Consider the following 21,724-nt stretch of genomic DNA (forward strand, 5'->3'; position numbering starts at 1 on the left):
GATGCTAAAACTGAAGCTTCAATACTTTGGCCATCTGATGCAATGAGCCAACTCACTGGAAAAGATCCTGATGCTGGGAAAGGTTGAGGGCAAAAGGAGAAGGGGGTGACAGAGGATGAGACAGTAGGATGACATCACTGACTCAATGGACATGAGTTTGAGCAAACTCCTATAGATACTGAAAGGCAGGGAAGTTTGGCATGTTGTTGTCAATGCAACTGCAAGGAGTCAGACATGGTTTAGCAACTGAACAACTGGCTTCTTAATTATTAAAACACATTTGCCTCTTTGATTCCAGATTTTACTTTTGTAAAGTAGCAACCAAAACATTATATACTACAAATCTAAGGCACTGCTGATTTGGGGTCAGTGGACTCAAAATATAACACTAAATTTTAATTCTATTCATATATTTTTGTTAGGAAAACTTATGACTCTAATTTTTCTCAGAGATATAGACTTTTGTAAGGAAAGATTCCTCATATTAAACCCTGAAACTCACTGTACATACTTGGAGACTTGTCAAAGTAGTTAAAAGTTGTATTCCTATAACACTGCATCAAATCCCCTAAACTAGCAGCAAGTTAATAAAAGATTTACAAGAGAATTGTCTTTGAAATGAATCAAATGAGTATAGTATCTGTTAGCAATAACATAATTAACTTTTTCAAATATACTAATTCTTACCAATGTAACATAAAAAATACAAGTGAGATACACTTGTACTTTAAAAAGTAAAGCACACTAAAATGTAAAAGGTAGTAGCCAAAAATGACTAGTTAGTGGTTTTATTTAATTATTCTTTCATTCATTCAACAGTTATTGGGTTCCTATTGCACATTAACTAGGTCAGATACATCATTGCATTAGATGCAATGATGAGTAACACACTGATCCCTTACTATAGACACAATTACTTCTCTTCTTCAAAACTATTTTTAAAATGCTATGAAAACTTCTGAGTTCCAAAGTTTATGCTGGTTGATTGAACTTTAATCCAATACATAATTTAGTTTTCCTGTATTGAACAGATACAATCTACTTTTTTCTTCTTAGTATTGACATGAAAAAGACAATTTTTTTCAAACATAACCATGGTATTACCTTTAATCAGAGGAAAAAAATCTATATAAATTTACATAGTGTTAAATTATTTAAAGTATCATTACCTTCTCAATGGGGAATAATTTTGAAATTATGGAAGCTATCCTGAATCCATAATGATATATGCCAGTGAAGTACTTCACACATGAAAACATTTTGAAATGTGATCACTGACTGATATTTATCAAGCATGTTTTTGAAATTCTGAAGAACAATCCAGCTGGAATAATTTTTCTTTCATCATATAGTCTTAGAAAAATAATGATTAAAACAGCTATAAAATATTGATGAATATTTTCAGGCATTAAAATAACTTCTATTTTATTTACAGTGACTATTTAACTTGACTAAATTGACTTGGAAATTACTTTCCAGTGAAAATAAAATTTAAATGCATATTAATATTACAAAGATAAGAAATTTATTATATTCAAGTAATACATGTAGTGCCTTTAAAGTATAATGTTAATCACTAAGTCATATTTTTAAATTATTTGTGAGCACTACAAATAACATAATTTAAATATTAAATAAAAATGTTACAGTTGAGAGACCAACAGAAGATTACACTAATTAGCAACACACAGCAATCTTATAGAGAGCACCCATAACGCACTCATCTCCAAATATGTCAGTCATTCATGAAAACAATGATGACAGCTATTGAGATGCTTAAATCTTGCACTTACCAACCTCCACAACACTAGAACAGTTGGGGCCTGTGAAGCCATCTGGACACTTGCAGGAAAAGGAACCGTCAGACGATCCTGACAAGCAGATACCCCCATGTTCACAAGGATTGGGATCACAAATATCACCTGAGAAATAAAGAAACAGATATTGACTGTTTTTGCCTTAGGTACTAAACTGTATTATTTCATAGCCCCCACTCATCTTCCTTTGTAAAATCACAATACTTTATACAGATTTACAGATAAGGTAGGCAAGACCCATTTGAAACCATGTGCTTCTAAAAGAAATGGTATGTAACAAGGTTAAAATGAAATTTTTCAATTCAAACATTGCGTACTAAACTGCATACCAAAAGCAAGTAATGTACTTTGGAGTTCTTTCATTATGTGTAAATGAAAGATTTTCTAATTTGTTAAAGATTAACCAAAATGTCTGTAGTTGACTGGTCTGCTAATTACTCCTATAAATAACCTATCTATATCCGCACATTTTGCTTGATAACTTTGCAAGTTCTCTCAGTAAAGGGGGTGTTTATTTCTTGATGTCTAGAGTCTGGGCTTATCCATGTGACTTGCTTTGGCCAGTAGGGTGTTAAGAGACTTAAAGTCAGTTGATATTTGATAAAACATTTGAATAATTCTGCTTCCTTTCTTGGAACTCTGCCACAGCCCTGAGAGTAAATTCAGCCTAGCCTGCTCAAGAGAACTGAGAGGAAACATGCAAGGAAAGAGAAATAACTTGTGCAGTAACCAAAACCAAAGACACGGGGCATGGCTTTAATACAGGGAGTCGATGGAATCTGGAAAAGTACTGAAAGAATGGCCACAGAAGGCTAGAAAAATGGGTTCTCTGTGCCATATAGAGATGCAGTTGGTAAGATCATCACCTGAGGAAACTTTGGTGAAAGCAAATGTACCTAATAAGCTACTGTAAATGAGTAAAGGCGTTTGTAAGCAGAATGTAAAAGTATCACTTGATTCAATAACTGTATTTTATAAGGTATGATAAGAAATACACATGCTAAATAAAGAACTGATGAGTTTGAAAGTAAAGGAATAGGGAGGCACCAGGACTTAGGATAGAAAACAAAACAATTTCTCAACCCCAGCTTCTCAAACCAGTGGAAGATCAAATCCAGAGCTTTGTCAGAAAGACATGGCTTCAACATAAATATCAAATGAAGGCTGTAGCTACAAGACCTCTGTGAAAACTTTTCATGTAACTCAGGTGCAGCCTGAAAGAATCTCTCAGCTAAATAGAAAGAGATTCTAGAAATCTTAAGGATATTATCCCTGAGCAACCTGACAGATCCAAAGTAGTGCCGATTAGGTATGGAGTGATAAACAGGCTTCAGAGAGTCACGGTTGTGGCTTTAGAAAGAGCATGTGAATCAGATTCAGAAAAGCCCATACAACTTCTAAAGGAGCTTTATAGGTGAAGGTGCCATCTCCTGGAATAAAAAAGAATGAAGCTTTTCAAAATTAAAAAAAAAAAAAAAAGCAGCAGGGCCCCAACTTCCTTACTACTTGGTATTTCATAGGAACTTTATTCCCCTACAGAAGTTTTCTCATGAATTATTTCATCTATTTTCCAGACTAACTGCTCTAAAACTTTACAAAAAAGGAAAATGGAGGTTAAGATATTTGTGAAATGTATAAAGCAGGTCATTAGCTATACTAACATGATAGACTAAAATACTACATTGGCACTGGATAAGATATTAGAAAAAGAGTCCTGAAATAAGTTAATAAATGAATGAAAGAATATGCTTTGGGATTACCACAGAATTTAGCATGGCTGAACCCTGGAGTATTTGATTGGCAATGACTGAGAAAGTATAAATATGTCAGATCAGGGGAGATTAAAAAGTGACATCACCAATTATCAGCTGAGGAGAGAACAAATGTTTTTAATATGTATTTTAAAATTTAACATGGTCAGATATATTTTAAGAAGACTATTCTGGCAGCATTATCTATCAAGTACATTTGAAAGTGGAGGCTGATGAATGGTAAAGATATTTCAATAGATTATTTATCTATCTCTTTATATATCTAGCTAGTGAGTCATTCAACTATCCCTCCATTTGTCCATCCAACTATCTATTCTTTGAGTACCTATTTAATGATAGGCACCAAGTGGTAACTTAAGAGACATATATAAAGACAGTCCTTACGATCAACAAGTACAGATCCCACTATAGGAGATGAAAAAGACAGAAACAATTACAGCACATGGTAATAAGAACTATGACTGTATACATGATCCAAATCATAGGAGCACAGGAGACTTCTAAATGGATGCAGTGCTGTTCACTGATGCAGAAGAAAAGGTACATGCTTAATATCCCAGGAAAAGAAAATAACATATATGAAGGACAAAGATCACTGTGCATCCCAGGAACTTCAAATAGGCCAGTATAATTAAAGCACAGAAGAGTATGATGAATAGAAAGAAATGAGTAGAAAAAAAGGTTAGCATGGTCATCTAGATAAAGGCCTTGTATGCTGTACCCCAGATTCTGAAGTTTTTATGTAGGCACTGAAAAATCATAAAAGGACTTTACATATGAGCAAGTATATGATCACATTGGTGTTATGGAATGCTGACTCAGGCAACACTGTGTTGAATCAGATGGAGGAGTCAAGGCTAATGGCAAAAGGACTACGCATGAATCTTCTGAGGTAGTCCCCTAAAAAATGATGACTTTCTTAACTCTCTTTAGAGGTAGCTATGGACAAGGAAAGCAATGTAAGCATCATTTAAACCCAATCCAGTTAATAAATGCTAGCTAATAAGACAGGAAATGATAGTCCTCCCAAATTACTACTTCCTCCATTAGAAAAAAGGCATTACTGTTGAGATTGTCTAGAAAGTAAATTACTAGTTTAAAAGTGTGATCCTGCCTGTCTTCAGTGTGAGCAAAGAAGCACAGCTTTGTACAGTCAGACTAACAACATTGTCATCTGCTCACTCTGTACATTGCATAAAGATGAGTCTTAACACTGAAGCTTTTTTTGATAAGATGTCAGTCATATTTCTGTGCATTGTGAACACTACAGAAAGAGAAGTTCTACGTTCCCCAGACGAGGATCTGTTGTTGCAGCAATGTCAACAGATCAAGGAATATTGTGGATGTTTATATTGATTTATTTACACTGACAGGAGTGATCTCCACAGGAAAAAGGCAAGGCATGAACAGTATCCTACAGGTTCACAAGAATACAGGCTATATTTATACATTTATCCAAAATCAAGATCTCTCATACTCATCCCTCTCACTCCTACAGCCAGTTTCCTTTAGTGAGCTCACCCAGGGCCACATGAGACCACGATGTCTGGTCCCTTTGGTTAACCCACCATCACACAGAGCTTTGTTGTCCTAAGAAACCTTTCTTAGTACTTGTGCTGCCCTTTCTAAGTGATAGTACTTAATCTAGTTGGTTTTCTACTGGTGCGTCTGCCAGTCATACGATGCATGTGGTCACAATGAGACAGGATGGTCTGTTTACCTCTCATTATAGCTCATAGATGCCAGCTGCTCTTCAGCTGACCTGTTTTCTCTTTTGTACTTCTTGTTCTTTCTGCTTATTACTTATATCTAAGACGTTAATATTGTGGAAACCCATATTTTATCACCATTATTGATATCTACTCAGCGCCTTTCTGAAACATAGAAAAGAGGTAATAGATTTGACCAAAATATGCCAGTAGAACTAAGAGGACATCTTGACCAAACTGACATGTGGGTTGAGGGAGAGCGAAAAATCTGGATTGATTTCCAGAGATCCTGCCTGTACGACTGTAAGGCCGTCTTTCATAAGGAAATATAATGGGTTCATTGTTAAAGGGATTATTGTGTTTAAGAAGTCTGCTGAGTATCCAAAATGATAATGTCCTATAAAGGTACTGAATGATCACATATGGAATCAGAGTGTTTGATAAAACACAGATTGTTAAGTATGGATGTGAATACTATAATCCAGTGAGAGTCATTAAAGGGAGGGGAGGAGAGCAGAACAAAGGGGAAGGGAAAGGGGAGGAGAAGTTCTTGGGCACACTAACAAATAAATGAGAATAAAGAGGGAAGATTCTTCAGGAGAGAAAGAGGAGAAAAATAGTGATAGGCCTCTTCCACAACAGTATGTATATCCAGTCTATTCACTTAGGGTCTAATATGTCGAAGACTGCCTGAGATTAATTAAAGGCCCCCACATGTAGCTGTGGTAGATGGATAATGTCAGGAAAAAAAAAATGAAAGTTTAGATGGGCACAACAGAATCCAAACACAATTAGGGTGATTAGCTGCTGCTGCTGCTGCTGCTGCTGCTGCTGCGGCTAAATCACTTCAGTCATGTCTGACTCTGTGTGACCCCATAGACGGCAGCCTACCAGGCTCCTCTGTCCCTGGAATTCTCCAGGCAAGAACACTGGAGTGGGTTGCCATTTCCTTCTCCAATGCATGAAAGTGAAAAGTGAAAGTGAAGTCTCTCAGTCATGTCCGACTCTTCGCAACCCCATGGACTGAAGCCCACCAGGCTCCTCTGTCCATGGGATTTTCCAGGCAAGAGCATTGGAGTGGGGTGCCATTGCCTTCTCCTAGGGTGATTAGAGGCTGTGCTATGCATTTGTTTCCCCACACCTAATTATTAACAGCACCCCTGTGTCAGCTGGGTTCTCCATGAAGACAAAGAGTATAGCAAGTTTATTAATAAGTAACACCCAGGAAAAAATGAGGAAGAAGCAGAAAAGGGCTGGGAAAGCTTGGATCTTGTGACGCAGATCTGACACCTGTGAAAAGAAATGGGTGGTGGTGGGAAGCGGGGAGGTCACTGAAGGAAGACTGAGTCTAGGAGTCTCAGTCTATAATGCAGAATTGACAAAGTCTTAGCTAATCTACCTGGGAGCTCCAGAGCAAAGATTACACCTTAGAGGAATCCCCCAAAGGCAGAAATGACCTGACACTTACTCAGTTTTTGGCAGGAGGAGGCCCAGGCAGAGTGAGGCTCTAACGCTCTAATGGGATCATGAAGAAAGTGCTACCAAAGAAAGTCGGTGGAAGCTAAGTGCATTCTTTGCAGCCAAACAGCTTGTTCTTTCTTGAAAGGATATTGCACCTCCATGGGTACCAAGGTCCTCTTTCACCCTCAAAGCTGTCCTGGTTTGGATAAGTTACATAGTTACTTTGGTCAAAATCAGGTTATCTTAGCTTTCTTTTATCTACACCCACTATCTCAGTAGGCTGATACCTTCAGTTCAGTTCAGTTGCTCAGTAATGTATGACTCTTTGCGACCCCATGGAATGCAGCACGCCAGGCCTCCTTGTCCATCACTCCGGGAGTAAACTCCCAGAGTTTACTCAAACTCATGTCCATTGAGTCAGTGATGCCATCCAACCATCTCATCCTCTGTAGTACCCTTCTTTTCCAGCCTTCAATCTTTCCCAGCATCAGGGTCTTTTCAAATGAGTCAGCTCTTCGCATCACGTGGCCAAAGTACTGGAGCTTCAGCTTCAACATCAGTCCTTCCAATGAATATTCAGGACTGATTTCCTTTAGGATGGACTGATTGGATCTCCTTGCAGACTCCTCAAGAGTCTTTTCCAACACCACAGTTCAAAAACATAAATTCTTCAGCGCTCAGCTTTCTTTATAGTCCAACTCTCACATCCATACATAACTACTGGAAAAAACCATAGCTTTGACTAGACGGACTTTTGTTGGCAACGTAATGGTCTCTGCTTTTTAATATGCTGCCTAGTTTGGTCATAGCTTTCCTTCCAAGGAGTGAAAGTGAAAGTGAAGGTGCTCAGTCATGCCTGACTGCACCATGCTCCTCTGTCCATGGGATTTTCAAGGCAAGAGAAACGGAGTGGGTTGTGACAGTGAAGTTGCTCAGTCGTCTTTTAATTAATCTTTTAAACGTCTTTTAATTTTAAGGCTGATACCTTAAGTAGAAACAAACCCTTTCTGGCTAAAATTTCAAGTCTAATTCAAATGTACTTCAGGGACTTCTGATTCTCTGTCATTTCAATTAATCTGAAAAAGCATCAGCTTAAGAATCCTGATTAAAATGCAACTGACTTCTGGATTTCAAGTCAGTGCTTTGTTGTCTTTGTTTCCCAGTGGATGCGTTGGTAGAGTCTTTTATGTCTAAGATGGCAACTGTACAAGAAGTCAGTCTCAGGAACGGAAAACAGGACAGCACACGCTTTCATGGTTCTTTATTTCACTGTCAGCAGGTTCCTGAAATATACCTCTGCAGATTGTAATCTGTGTGCAGTGTTATACCTTGATGCTTCTTGGCTGGCTGGCCTCACCTGCTTTAGATTAGGACAGATGTGTTTAATTTGAATCTAACTATGTTTTATGATTCCATCTGCAGTTTATGGCAGACTCAGGCAAATTAAGCTGATGCCGATTTGCCTTTTGGCAATCGAATGCAGCAATTATTTTTCCCAGGGGCAAGAAATCATTGCAGGCTAAATTTAACTTCCCATTTGCCTTCTCTCTCCCCCATTCTCCAGAGTTCTGTTTGGACTAGGACCATCCTGACTGTGCTCCGTGTCCTCCTCATTCTTCTCACTGACCCATCACCTGTTGCCAGTCACCTCCTGTTCAAAATGATTTAGGGATTGTCTTATTTCACTATATTAGCAATTGCCTGATCTTTTAGCCAAAATCGCAAAGTGTATATGAATCTATAAAATCCAGCACTGCAGAAGAGAGTGCAGAAAAGAAAAAAAAAAAAACACTAAAATTTGTACCATTATGATTGTGGTTGTATTTTTCTGTGAGCTCAGTATACAGCCATGCAACTTGTGATGTAGGGAAAAGGAAAAAATTCTATGTTGGCACTAACCTGGGAATCGGGTGGACAGAACAGCTAATTTGCCTCATTGATATGTAACTATCTGATGGTTTATGCATTGAGTTTTCTTTACATATTACTGCTTATCTCCAGTTTACAAATCAGAGAACCTCTGACTCAGTTATCAGGTATTGATACTCCAGGAACCAAACATTAGACACTGGGAATGTGGCCTAGATGAAGACACATATGAACCCTACATTCCTGAAATTCATAGTATAGTGGAGGGGCTGCACATACGAAACTGACAAATAAGCGAGGCATGGTCCACTGCAACAAAAACCACGCTGGGGTGGGGGAAAGGTAAGAGGAGAACAAACTGAAGAGAGGGGCAGTAAATACAACTAGTTACTTAAGACACCCAGTCAAGAAACGCTTCTTTAAGAGGTGCCACTTGAGCTGAAGCTGAACATTAGCCAGTCATGTTAAAACCTAAGGAAGAGTCTTCTAGGCAGAGGGAATAGCAAGTGTGTGGCCTGAGTGATAGGCAAGAGAGTGATGAAGTCAAGCAATACGAAGGAGGCCAGAGTGTCCAGAATACAGTGATAAAGTGTCACTAAATGTTTTTTGTCAGCAACAGTTTTAGCAGGAACCAAGTTATAACTAACGCCCCACATTTGATTCTCTGTCCTTGTGATAATCAAGGACATTTCTTCTAAGCCTACTCTTACTATATTATCAAACATCTACTGAAAATATACTATTTTATTTCTATTTTTTAGATATTAATACAGGTACACAGTACTGTATTAACATAGTGTTGTAAATATATGAATAATTTATTTGGATGAATGCATGCATCTCCATTTCCTTTGTTCCTTTAGCAATCCAAGAAGCCACCTACAATATATCTGTACCTTCATCCCTGCCCTCTCATTTCTGAAAGAAAATTTGTATACAGATGCAAAATTAAAAACAAAAATGTAGTAACAAATCTCTAAAACATATAGCTACACTAACACGATATTAATATTAATTTCTTCAACATCTCTGCAAACTAAATGTAACAATTGTCACAGTACATATTTATATGTGGTTAAGTAAATGGAGAATATATTTTGTTTGTTTTACTTTGGATCTTTTTTAATACAATTATAATTGACAAATAATATTATACAGTTTCAAGTGAACAACAAACATAGTGATTTAGTATTTTCATACACTACAAAATGATCACAACAAGTCTAGATACCACATGTCACCACACAGAGTTATTATAATATTACTGACTATATTCCCAGTACTGTAATATTACTTCCCTGTGACTTTTATTTTATAGCTAGAAGTTTGCACCTCTTAACCCCCTCCACACATTTCTCCCATCTTCCAACACTCTCCCCCCTGCAACCACCAGTTGCTTCTCTGTATCTGAGTCTGTTTCTATTTTGTTTATTCACTTGTTTTTGTTTCTTTGGCTGTACTATGGGACTTGTGGGATTTTAGTTCCCTTAGCAGGGATCGAACCCCAACCTTAGTAGTGACAGCTCAGAGTCCTAATCACTAGACCACCAAGGAATTCCCCTTGTTCATTTGTTCCATTCTTTAGATCTACATTATAGTGAAATCATATTATATTTGTATGTCTCTGTCTGACTTATTTCACTTAGCTTAATACCCTCTAGGTCCAAGTTTACATGATCAATTAATCTATGACAAAGGAGGCAAGGATATTCATTGGGGGAAAAACAGCCTCTTCAATAAACGGTGTTGGGAAGACTGGGCAGCTACATAGCACAGAATGAAAGGACTTCTTCCTCACACTATACATACAAAATAAATTTAAAATGGATTAAAGATTTAAATGCAAGACCTGGAACTATAAAACTCCAATAATAAAATAGGCTCTAGTCCCTTTAACACCATTATTAGCACAATTTTGGGGATTATGTCTCCTCAGGCAAGGGCAACAGAAGCACAGATAAACAAATGGGACTACATCCATGTAAAAAGCTTCTGCACAGCAAAGGAAACCATCAACAAAATGAAAAGGCCAACCTACTGAATGGGAGAAGATATTTACAAATGACATATCTGATAAGGAGTTGATATCCTAAATACATAAAGAACTCATATAACTTAATATCAAAAACAAAAAGCAAACAATCTGATTAAAAATCAGACAGGGACCTGAGTAGACATTTTACCAAAAAAAAAAAAGACATGCAGAAGGTCAACCGGCACTTGAAAAGATGCTCAACATCCCTAATCATCAGAGAAATGCAAATCAGAACCACAGTGAGATACAAGAGAACATTTAAATTCATGTTCCACAACCAGGACAACCTCATCTTCCGTTTATTGCTCTCCATTGAACTTGGCAGCTATACCATCCCTTCATTTAAAACTGAAAGAAAACAAAAGCTTTGTCTTCAATTGCACAAGTTAGAATTTGAACCAATCTTAAAGCAGAGTACTTGGCAAAATGAGCCACTTCTCATACACAAGTGAGCAATAACTCTAGTTAAAATGAGATAAAGTTCAGGAGAATTTGCATAGTCAACCTGGTAAAACTCACAAATGTTAGCACCCTTATGACTTACTGCCAGTGAAATTGTACAGAACAAAATAAATGTCACTTTTGAATCAACAGTAGGACTGAATTTACTTCGGTGCCTCTTGAGAGACCATTTATGCTGAATACTACAATTTTATTTGTTGCATGCTCTAATCAATTTGATGCACAGACTTTTATTTTAAAGTCTTTCTTCGCAAGCTAAAGCTTAAAAAAGTGGACAGTTTAAATTAAAAAAAAAAAAAAAACAGAACAAAACACAGTTCAAAAGGTTTGGTGCGATTGCTAGCTTCATTTGTGCTTTAAAAACAAATTTTAGTTGATGTTTCAGACCATTCTGCAATTTGGAAGAGAAAGAAATAAGATTAAAAAAATAAGAATATTAGTGTTGAGAGAATCTGTCATTTCACTGGAAAAACCATGCGATACACTCGTTAACGAAAGAAAAATTAACACCTTGATGTCCACAGGACTCCCAAATGACCACATGCAGCTTCGGAAGACAAACTTAAATTTAATGAAAGAACAAGGAAACTTTGTAGACTCACCCAAGGATACCCTAAAGCTAATTTAAAGCAGGATGTTTCTTAGTTGTTTTTGGAGTTTAGTCTCTAAGTCCTGTCTGACACTGCACCCCACTGGACTCATGGCATAGGCCCCCAGGCTCCTCTGTCCATGGGATTTCCCAGGCAAGAATATCAGAATGGATTGTCATTTCTTTCTCCAGGGGATCTTCCCAACCCAAGGACTGAACCCACATCTCCTGCATTGCAGGCAGATTCTTTACTGCTGAACCAATAGGGAAGTCCTTCTTAGCTGTTAGCCAGTGGTTTATCCCAGTATTTTTAAAGACAGTTTTTTTCTTCTTAGATAACTCTTTAAATGTGAGAGAAATATAGTATTGAAGAGAGTCAGAAGGAAATCAGCAATAATTTTGAATGTTGACTATTTGAATTTTACATCCTTTACCACACAGCTTCAATCAAGGCTAATGGCAGGAAAATATAAAAATATTTTGGGCTCTACATTTTGAAAGAGGCTTTTGGCATATTTTGTATTTTAAAACACTCTAGAGAGTCCCTTAAAATAACAAAATCTAGAGTTTTTAGAATTGAAAAGGACATTAGAGATGATCTAACACAGTGGTTCTCAAACTTTGCTGAATATTAGAATCACAGGGGAGTTTTTAAAATTCCTGATGCCCAGTCCAATTAAGTCAGAATCACTGGGGTTAGAAAACAGATATCTGCATTTCTTAAAGCTCATCCAAACTTTTCAACTTATTAAAGAGAAGGAAAACAAATAAGAGAATATGAGGAAGGCAGAAAGTTTGTATTTTCCTGTTTTCAATTGAGAGGAAGGCAAAAGAGAAAAGAATTTATTAGACTAGCTTTCTTGGTAGTTCAGAATGAGTTATGGAAAAAAAAAAAACCTGCAGGAAGTCAGAATCAGCAAATTGAAAATAAAGGCATGCAGCCATGTTAGGGAGAGCAGAACAGATACTACTTACTACTAACATATTGAATTTCCATGGAATAATTAGCTGGAACTTTATAAATCACCAGCTAATTCAACCATATCATGGAATTCCCAAGTATTTTTGGACTATATTATTTCTACCTGTGAAGAATATTCATCAAGTTAATATTAACTGAAGCCCATTTACATGACATTAAGAGATAATTGCTGCACATATAATGGGGCCCCTGATGGACAATCACCTGTTCTTTGGAGTCTAACAAAAGACAAAGATAAGTTGACAGGTGGTTACCAGGGCATGTTAGGTGTATGAGAAGGGAAACTCCTGGTGCCAAAGGATCATGCAGGAGCAGCACCAAAGTCTGCCCTGTGAGTTAGGAAGCTCTCCCAGGGCAAGTGATCTTCAATTCAAAACAAGAGGATTAATGGAAACCAGCCAGGCAAAGGGCTGGCCCAGAGATCCCCTACAGAGGGGAACACATGTGCACATGTAGGGAGCAGAGCCAGAGCCCTGCTTAAGAAACAGGATGAAACTCATTTTAGCTAGACAGAAGACAGAGAACAGAAATGCAGAGGCAAGACTGAAGAACAGGCGTTGCTCAGGGTGTGCAGTGTCTGTAAGACACTCCTAAGGAGTCTGAGATTTCCCTGGTGGCTCAGACGGTAAAGTGTCCGCCTACAATGCAGGAAATCCAGGTTCAATCCCTGGGTCGGGAAGATCTGGAGAAAGAAATGGCAACCTACTCCAGTATTCTCACCTGGAAAATCCCATGGACGGAGGAACATGGTCAGCTATAGTCCACAGGGTCGCAAAGAGTCAGACATGACTGAACGACTTCACTTTCTTAAGGAGTCTGGGCATTCCTGAGTATAAAGGACAGCCATTTAGGGGTCTAATCAGAAGGATGAAATGATAATTCACCCTGGAAGCAATGTGGAGAACGGATTACAAGAGGTAAAGTCTAAGGGTGACAGACCAGTGAGAAAGTGGCAAATTTTAGTCTGGCAGAAGGGACTGCTGACTTGCCTTAGAGTACTAATGGAGAGAAGAGGATCCCAACAGACACATGGAGAGAGGAAATTCATAGAGCCAATGGGATGGCTGAAAAGAAAGAGAAGAACTAAGGATGAAACTCATATTAAACTTTAACAAAAAACTCTGTCTTTCATTTTGATAGAAAACATGGTCTAAGGAGCAACTTTGGTGATGGTGATGAAGGGGAGTGAAGATTTCTGTTTTGGAAATGCTTGGACAAAAATGCCTATAGCCATCCACTTAGAGATATTTAGTGAGAGGGTAATTTTATGGATTTGAATCCATGGAGAAAGATTCAGTTTAGAGATCGAGAAAACAGCATAAAATCGATCTTTTAAATCATGGAAATACAAACACAAATTCTTAGAGGTGTTTCTGGAAATATGATCTAGAAGTAGATACATGTTTCTACCTTGTAATGGAGAAGGAAATGGCAACCCACTCCAGTATTCTTGCCTGGAGAATCCCCATGGACAGAGGAGCCTGGCAGGCTATAGTCCACGGGGTTACAAAGAGTTGGGCATGACTGAGTGACTAAGCACGGCACACTTGTAAACTCTCTTAAGTGTGGAATCATTTCAACTTATTCACCAAATTCTCCCCATGGCAAAGATTGGTGTCTGATCATTTTATTCAAATAAAATGCTATCCAAAAGACAATTGTGTGGGAGAGAGTTGGAAATGTATTTAAAATGGCAGAAACCGGATAAGTGTTCTGGCACTGATGGGAAGCAGCTATCAGAACAGAAGATGTTAAAGGGACAGTAGAGAAGGAAATGCTCAGAAGGGTTTGAAAATCACTCAGTTGTGTCTGACTGTTTGTGACCCCATGGACTATACAGTCCATGGAATTCTCCAGGTCAGAATACTGGGGTGGGTAGCCTTTCCCTTCTCCAGGGGATCTTCCTGAACCAGAAATTGAACCAGGGTCTCCTGCATTGCAGGTGGATTCTTTACCAACTGAGCTATGAGGGAACACTGTGAAGGATGGGCTTCAGAGATATATGGAAGGAATCACCTTTGGCACGAGGAGGGATCTGATATAATACAACTTGGATGTCTATATGTTTACAGATGCTTTAGACAAATTGAGGGAGTTTTCTGGTGGCTTCTCTGTGTAGCAGGGCTGCTGAAAATATGAAGGGATCATAGGCTTGAGAAGAGTAGACTGTAAGTAATATGTACTGAGCGCCGAAGAATTGATGCTTTTGAACTGTGGTGTTGGAGAAGACTCTTGAGAGTCCCTTGGACTGCAAGGAGATCAAACCAGTCCATTCTGAAGGAGATCAGCCCTGGGATTTGTTTGGAAGGAATGATGCTAAAGCTGAAACTCCAGTACTTTGGCCACCTCATGCGAAGAGTTGACTCATTGGAAAAGACCCTGATGCTGGGAGGGATTGGGGGCAGGAAGGAAAAGGGATGACAGAGGATGAGATGGCTGGATGGCATCACCGACTTGATGGACGTGAGTCTGAGTGAACTCCGGGAGTTCGTGATGGACAGGGAGGCCTGGTGCGCTGCGATTCATGGGGTCGCGAAGAGTTGGACACAACTGAGCAACTGAACTGAACTGAACTAAACTGAATATGTACTTGCAGTAAATAGAAGGTTGCTGCCTGGAAAGCATAGAAAAAAGCCTGAGGGAAAGGAGTAGGCCCCAGCTAGGCTTGGAGTCAAGAACTGACACCAGCAACACGTACCCAACCTTGTTATCTGGTTAGAGGACAATAGCTGGTGCTCAGGCAGGAAGACGACCCTGACCCAGGTTTGTTGTGTTACCAGACAGGTGTGATGGAGGTCAACAAAAGAGTGACACCTGACTGCTTTGGATTTTTTAATGCATAAATAAGATAACTTATTGTGTGTTATGCTCTAAGATTATATATTTTTCTAATTATGAAAACATTCTAAACCCAGCGAGTTGTTCTTTCAGAGACTATCATAGTTCTTCAGTTGACAGCAAAGGACAAACTGAAAGATAGAATTTGGCTGCTGTATATAAATAATTCAGTACATCATGATGATAACACTTAGTCCATCAATCCTTGTCAAGAAAACAAACTCACACTGACTTTACAAAAACAATCAGCTGCTACAAAGAAGATGAAATCCAGTGCCATATGCAATGGTTGAAGATTCACATTGCCTTCGTTTTTAGACCTTAGACTGTGAATTACTTCGTTTCTAAATGTAAAGCTGCACAGACACAGAAGACACATAATCTCCAAGGAAAATGAGTAGAACAAGAAATTGGCTATATTGATCACTTATTAAGCATAGTGACTCAAGAAACACCAGGACATTTTATCAATCATCACATTACCCATTTAATTATGTTTTTCAGGTAGAAAGGGTATGTAATACTAAAGTTAGAGAAAAAATTTGCAAAGTCTAATTTTGTGTTTTATTTAGAATCTTATTTTTAAAAGTCATAATTTAAGACAGCAGTAAAATGATAGTTTCAAACTCCAGCATGCAAAAGTTGAAGCAATATATTTCACTGTTTTAAGGGCAGCCCCAACTATTTACTGCTAGAACGTTTAAAGTAATCAATCGTTTCATTAAATAACATGTTTATAAACTGTGCCACTGAAACTGACTATATATGTTCCTCCATTTGGTGCGTGGAGGAAAGAAATCACAAAAATTAAAACTAGTTCTTTTTCAGCTAAAGATAGGCAGTAGAGACACCTATCTAACTTACAGAATATAAGTCATATTTTACAAGTCTGATTTAGATCTTGATTAAATTTTATAAAAAGTGAATGATTTCATATTTATCTTTTACAGTAATATTTTCACATGAAAGCAACATTTTATAGAATAGCTGCCGAATGCTCTAATTTCAGGTAATCTCTAACATTTCAGAATTTATATCGTTTATCCAAAGATAAAACAACCTTAAAAGAAACATAAATTACTTTGATAGGCCACTCTCCGTAAATAGATTCCTGATAAACAATTTGATATATTTACTTGCTTGCTTAAATTTTCATATATCCTTTGATTCTATCATTACATAATTCAGCCAATGTTAGAATATTTCATTATTGTATAGTAATATTAGTTAATATTTTGGTGACTATGTAGCAAACACTATACTAAGTGCTTTATGGGTATTATATCATTTAATCTTCATAATATGCCTATGATAAACTTTGCTGATATTGTTAATAAGCCTCATTTTATTTATAAAAAACTGAAATTTACTGAAGTTCCAGAATGTAAAGGCATAGAATAACAAGGGCAAAATAAAATTCCCAGGTAGTCAGCATGGCTCCAGGAATAAGAAACTATGCCTGTTGGAGTGATTTCCCTTGCCCCTGTTTTCCTTCACCTTTCTATTTGCTGCTTCAAATTCTTTATTTTTAAAAGTTCTTTCCATTCTCTGACTAGAGGTCAGTTATTTCGTATTATTATGTGTTGTCTACCTTCTCATTTTTGGATAATTTCAGCCTCTTGGAAAATTAAGTGGATGAACAACATATGAATCATTGCTTGAGTCAATGATAGCAAGCACTAGAATAACACCTGGTTCACAGTAGGATATATACACACACATACAAATATACGCATATATATGGGGAAAGAGTATCATATTCGTATTTGAAAGAACTTATACATAAGTTCTATTAGCACAAGAAATACAATGATGACAATTATTTGAAAATAATGAAACACTTGCAATAGAAATAAAGCTTTTAGAAAAGTGAGGTAGAATATCTCACCAGCAATTTGGCTAGAAAGAGGTAAAATCCAGGTAACATTTCACACACTGATATTACTGTCATTCTGTTGTTTAAGTCTGTATTGTATACAAACATGAACATAAAGGCTTTTTTCCCTAGACTTTAAGTTAATAATAACAACACCTTCATTTTATTGATCACTTACTGTGATCCAAGCACCTTCATATTTAGAAAAAAATCAAAACAATTGCCTATATTCAGAGCATGTGAATTCTGGCAACATAATTAAATCAAGAACCTGAACTATTAATTACCACTTTATAGCATTATGTTAAAATTCCACATTTTTCCTAATTCTAAAAACAGTATATATTCTAGGGGGAAAAAAAAAGGATAGCCACATGCGAAACAGGGAAACTGGACCCTTCTCTGCATTTTACTCTTGAACCCTAGCAGTAGCCACTGTAGTGAAGTTCACTCAGTTGTATCCAACTTTTTGCAACCCCTTGGACTGTAGCCTGCCAGGCTCCTCTGTCCATGGAATTCTCCAAGGAAGAACACTGGAGTGGGTTGCCATTCCCTTCTCCAAGGGATCTTCCCAATCCAGGGATCAAACCCAGGTCTCCAGCACTGCATCAGATTCTTTATCATCCAAGCCACCAGGAAAGCCCACTGTTAGCTCATTCTTTTGTATCTTTCCGAAATTTACAAGTCAGTACTCTTATATTTGTTTTATACAAATAAACATAAATGGTGTTTATACTGGGAATATAACCTTATAAGTAAGTGTTTGCTTCAGAAAATTTTATTGACATTGCCTAATATCCTTTCAATATTATTATCCCAATCTAGAATATCACTAATAGAGAACTGTACAAAAAAGATCTTCATGACCAAAATAATCACGATGGTATGATCACTCACCTAGAGCCAGACATCCTGGAATGTGAAGTCAAGTGGGCCTTAGAAAGCATCACTACGAACAAAGCTAGTGGAGGTGATGGAATTCCAGTTGAGCTATTTCACATCCTGAAAGATGATGCTGTGAAAGTGCTGCACTCAATATCCTGTCAAGTTTGGAAAACTCAGCAGTGGCCACAGGAGTGGAAGAGGTCAGTTTTCATTCCAATCCCAAAGAAAGGCAATGCCAAAGAATGCTCAAACTACCACACAATTGTACTCATCTCACACACTAGTAAAGGAATGCTCAAAATTCTCCTAGCCAGGCTTCAGCAGTACGTAAACCGTGAACTTCCAGATGTTCAAGCTGGTTTTAGAAAAGGCAGAGGAACCACAGATCAAATTGCCAACATCCGATGGACCATGGAAAAAGCAAGAGAGTTCCAGAAAAACATCTATTTCTGCTTTATTGACTATGCCAAAGCCTTTGACCGTGTAGATCACAATAAACTGTGGAAAATTCTGAAAGAGATGGGAATACCAGACCACCTGACCTGCCTCTTGAGAAACCTGTATGCAGGTCAGGAAGCAACAGTTAGAACTGGACATGGAACAAAAGACTGGTTTCAAATAGGAAAAGGGTACATGAAGGCTGTATATTGTCACCCTGCGTATTTAACTTCTATGCAGATTACATCATGAGAAACGCTAGGCTGGAAGAAGCACAAGCTGGAATCAAGATTGCCGGGAGAAATATCAATAACCTCAGATATGCAGATGACACCACCGTTATGGCAGAAAGTGAAGAAGAACTAAAGAGCCTCTTGATGAAAGTGAAAGAGGAGAATGAAAAAGTTGGCTTAAAGCTCAACATTCAGAAAACGAAGATCACAGCATCTGGTCCCATCACTTCATGGGAAATAGATGGGGAAACAGTGGAAAAGTGTCAGGCTTTATGTTTTGGGGCTCCAAAATCACTGCAGATGGTGATTGCAGCCATGAAATTAAAAGATGCTTACTTCTTGGAAGGAAAGTTATGACCAACCTAGATAGCATATTCAAAAGCAGAGACACTACTTTGCCAACAAAGGTCCGTCTAGTCAAGGCTATGGTTTTTCCAGTGGTCATGTATGGATGTGAGAGTTGCACTGTGAAGAAGGCTGAGTGCTGAAGAATTGGTGCTTTTGAACTGTGGTGTTGGAGAAGACTCTTGAGAGTCCCTTAGACTGCAAGGAGATCCAACCAGTCCATTCTAAAGGATATCAGCCCTGGGATTTGTTTGGAAGGAATGATGCTAAAGCTGAAACTCCAATACTATGGCCACCTCATGCAAAGAGTTGACTCATTGGAAGACTCTGATGCTGGGAGGGATTCGGGGCAGGAGGAGAAGGGGACGACAGAGGATGAGATGGCTGGATGGCATCACTGACTCGATGGACGTGGGTCTGAGTGAACTCCAGGAGTTGGTGATGGACAGGGATGCCTGGTGTGCTGCGATTCACGGGGTCGCAAAGAGTCAGACACGACTGAGCAACTGAACTGAACTGAGCTGAACTCTTCTTTAAGGTTCACGTCATTGGGTTAGGACTGTTTGCAAATTAACCTACATTATCGTAAGCATTATATACATATGATTTCCATTCCTCCTTAATATATGCAATTTAGAACTTAGTTCCAACAAAATAAAAACTCTGAGTTTTGTTACGTGAGAAGAAAAAATAAGGGATGATCTGCTTAACTGTATAACTAATCTACAAGATACACAAACATGGAGACTCTTTAATTCTATTCTGAATGTGGGCCACAAAGTGAGATTGCTGTTGGCAATTTTTTTTCCCAGACCCAGGGTTAGGAAACTCAAGAGGCACGTCACTGCACACTAAAGGGTCTTCAAAAGACCTACCTTCCATCCTTACCCTCTTCTCCCTAACCTTGAGGATGAAGTAACTCTTTACAGGAGATCATACAATTTGTAAGCATAGAGTCAATATATGAATGCTGTTGGATCATATCAAAATCCTGTGTTAAATGAAAAAGCAGGAAATACTCTATAAGCTCTTTCTAGAGTTGGAGAGAAGAAAAGAAAGATCTGGAAAGGTATATGCAAAGAGATCAAGAACAGCCATCTCTACATAGGGAGTAATCAAAATATTCAAATATTCTTCATCATGTTTATCTTTATTTTGTAATACTTCCCAAAATTTTGTGCAGCACTTTTTTGAAATAAGAAAAGAATCTACTTAAAAATCTCTTAACATTTTAAAATCCAATTAGCAGCTAGGTAGAAGAAGAAATGATAACTACCAAGGTTGAACTGAAAGTAACAGAGGTTAGTGAGCGTTATGATGTTTAGTGAGCATATTTACTTATTGCTAAAAATGTGCTCTTTAGGAACTCAGTCTATTCCCATCAACCATATGACATGCATACTAGTATCAACATACTACTACTATTATCAGTCACTTTGTGATTAGAAACAAGTAGTGAATAAAAAGTAAGGTTAAATAACTCACTTGAAATTCCACATCTAATATGTAATAACACCTATATTCAACCCCATGAAATCTGATTTCTTATTCTTTGATCTAGAACCTGATAGGAAATGAAGTAATATCCATGGAATAGGCAACCATAAAAATATTATCGAAATGTAATTAGTGGTCTAGATCACTTATACAGCCCAATTCTGAGAAAACTATCTTAGGCATTCAGTAACTCCTTGAGTCATTCAAAAATGTTTCATCACCCCTGTTATATTCAGGGCTTCCCTGCTGGCTCAGCTGGTAAAGAATCTGCCTGCAATGCGGGAGACCTGGCCTTGATTCCTAATTTGGGAAGATCCCCTGGAGAAGGGAACAACTACCTACTCCAACATTCTGGCCTGGAGAACTCCATGGGCTGTATAGTTATGGGGTTGCAAAGAGTCGGACAGGACTGAGCAACTTTCACTTCACTATTATATTCAAAGCAGAGGGCCAATTGGTGTGAGTTAAACTGCAAACTTATGACACAGCCCTGTGCTGTGCTTAGTTGCCAACTGTTTGTGACCCCATAGACTGTAGCCTGCCAGCCCCCTCTGTCTGTGGGATTCTCCAGGCAAGAATACCAGAGTGGGTTGCCATGCCCTCCTCCAAGGTATCTTCCCAATCCAGGGATCGAACCCAGGTCTCCTGCATTGCAGGCAGTTTCTTTACTGTCTGAGCCACCAGGGAAGCCCATGACACAGTACTGGTCTTACCTAATTTATTCTTCAAATTTTATCTAGACAACTTAAAATTCACCTTTTCTGGGTCTTCCTAAAAGAAGAGAAATAGAAAAAATTGACTGTTTGAAAGCATCAGATTATTAACATGAAATTTGACATGAAATTAGAATGTTCCTTTAACTGTCACTTTAAATAAAAAAGAGACATAGTTTATCACAGAAAGAAGACTAATGCTT

At 38.0% G+C, this 21,724-nt stretch overlaps 1 protein-coding gene across 2 annotated transcripts in view; it reads right to left on the minus strand.

Annotated features, from left to right (window-relative positions):
• EDIL3 (EGF like repeats and discoidin domains 3) overlaps nucleotides 1-21,724 on the minus strand; it is a 474,131-nt gene that overhangs the window by 337,208 nt on the left and 115,199 nt on the right. For both annotated transcript variants that reach the window (XM_027970498.3, XM_027970497.3), the window contains exon 2: nucleotides 1,794-1,922. In XM_027970498.3, the coding sequence (XP_027826299.1) occupies nucleotides 1,794-1,922 (129 nt within the window). The remainder of the gene's footprint in view (nucleotides 1-1,793; nucleotides 1,923-21,724) is intronic.

Source organism: Ovis aries, chromosome 5, assembly GCF_016772045.2.
Source record: "Ovis aries strain OAR_USU_Benz2616 breed Rambouillet chromosome 5, ARS-UI_Ramb_v3.0, whole genome shotgun sequence".
Lineage (NCBI taxonomy): Eukaryota > Metazoa > Chordata > Mammalia > Artiodactyla > Bovidae > Ovis > Ovis aries.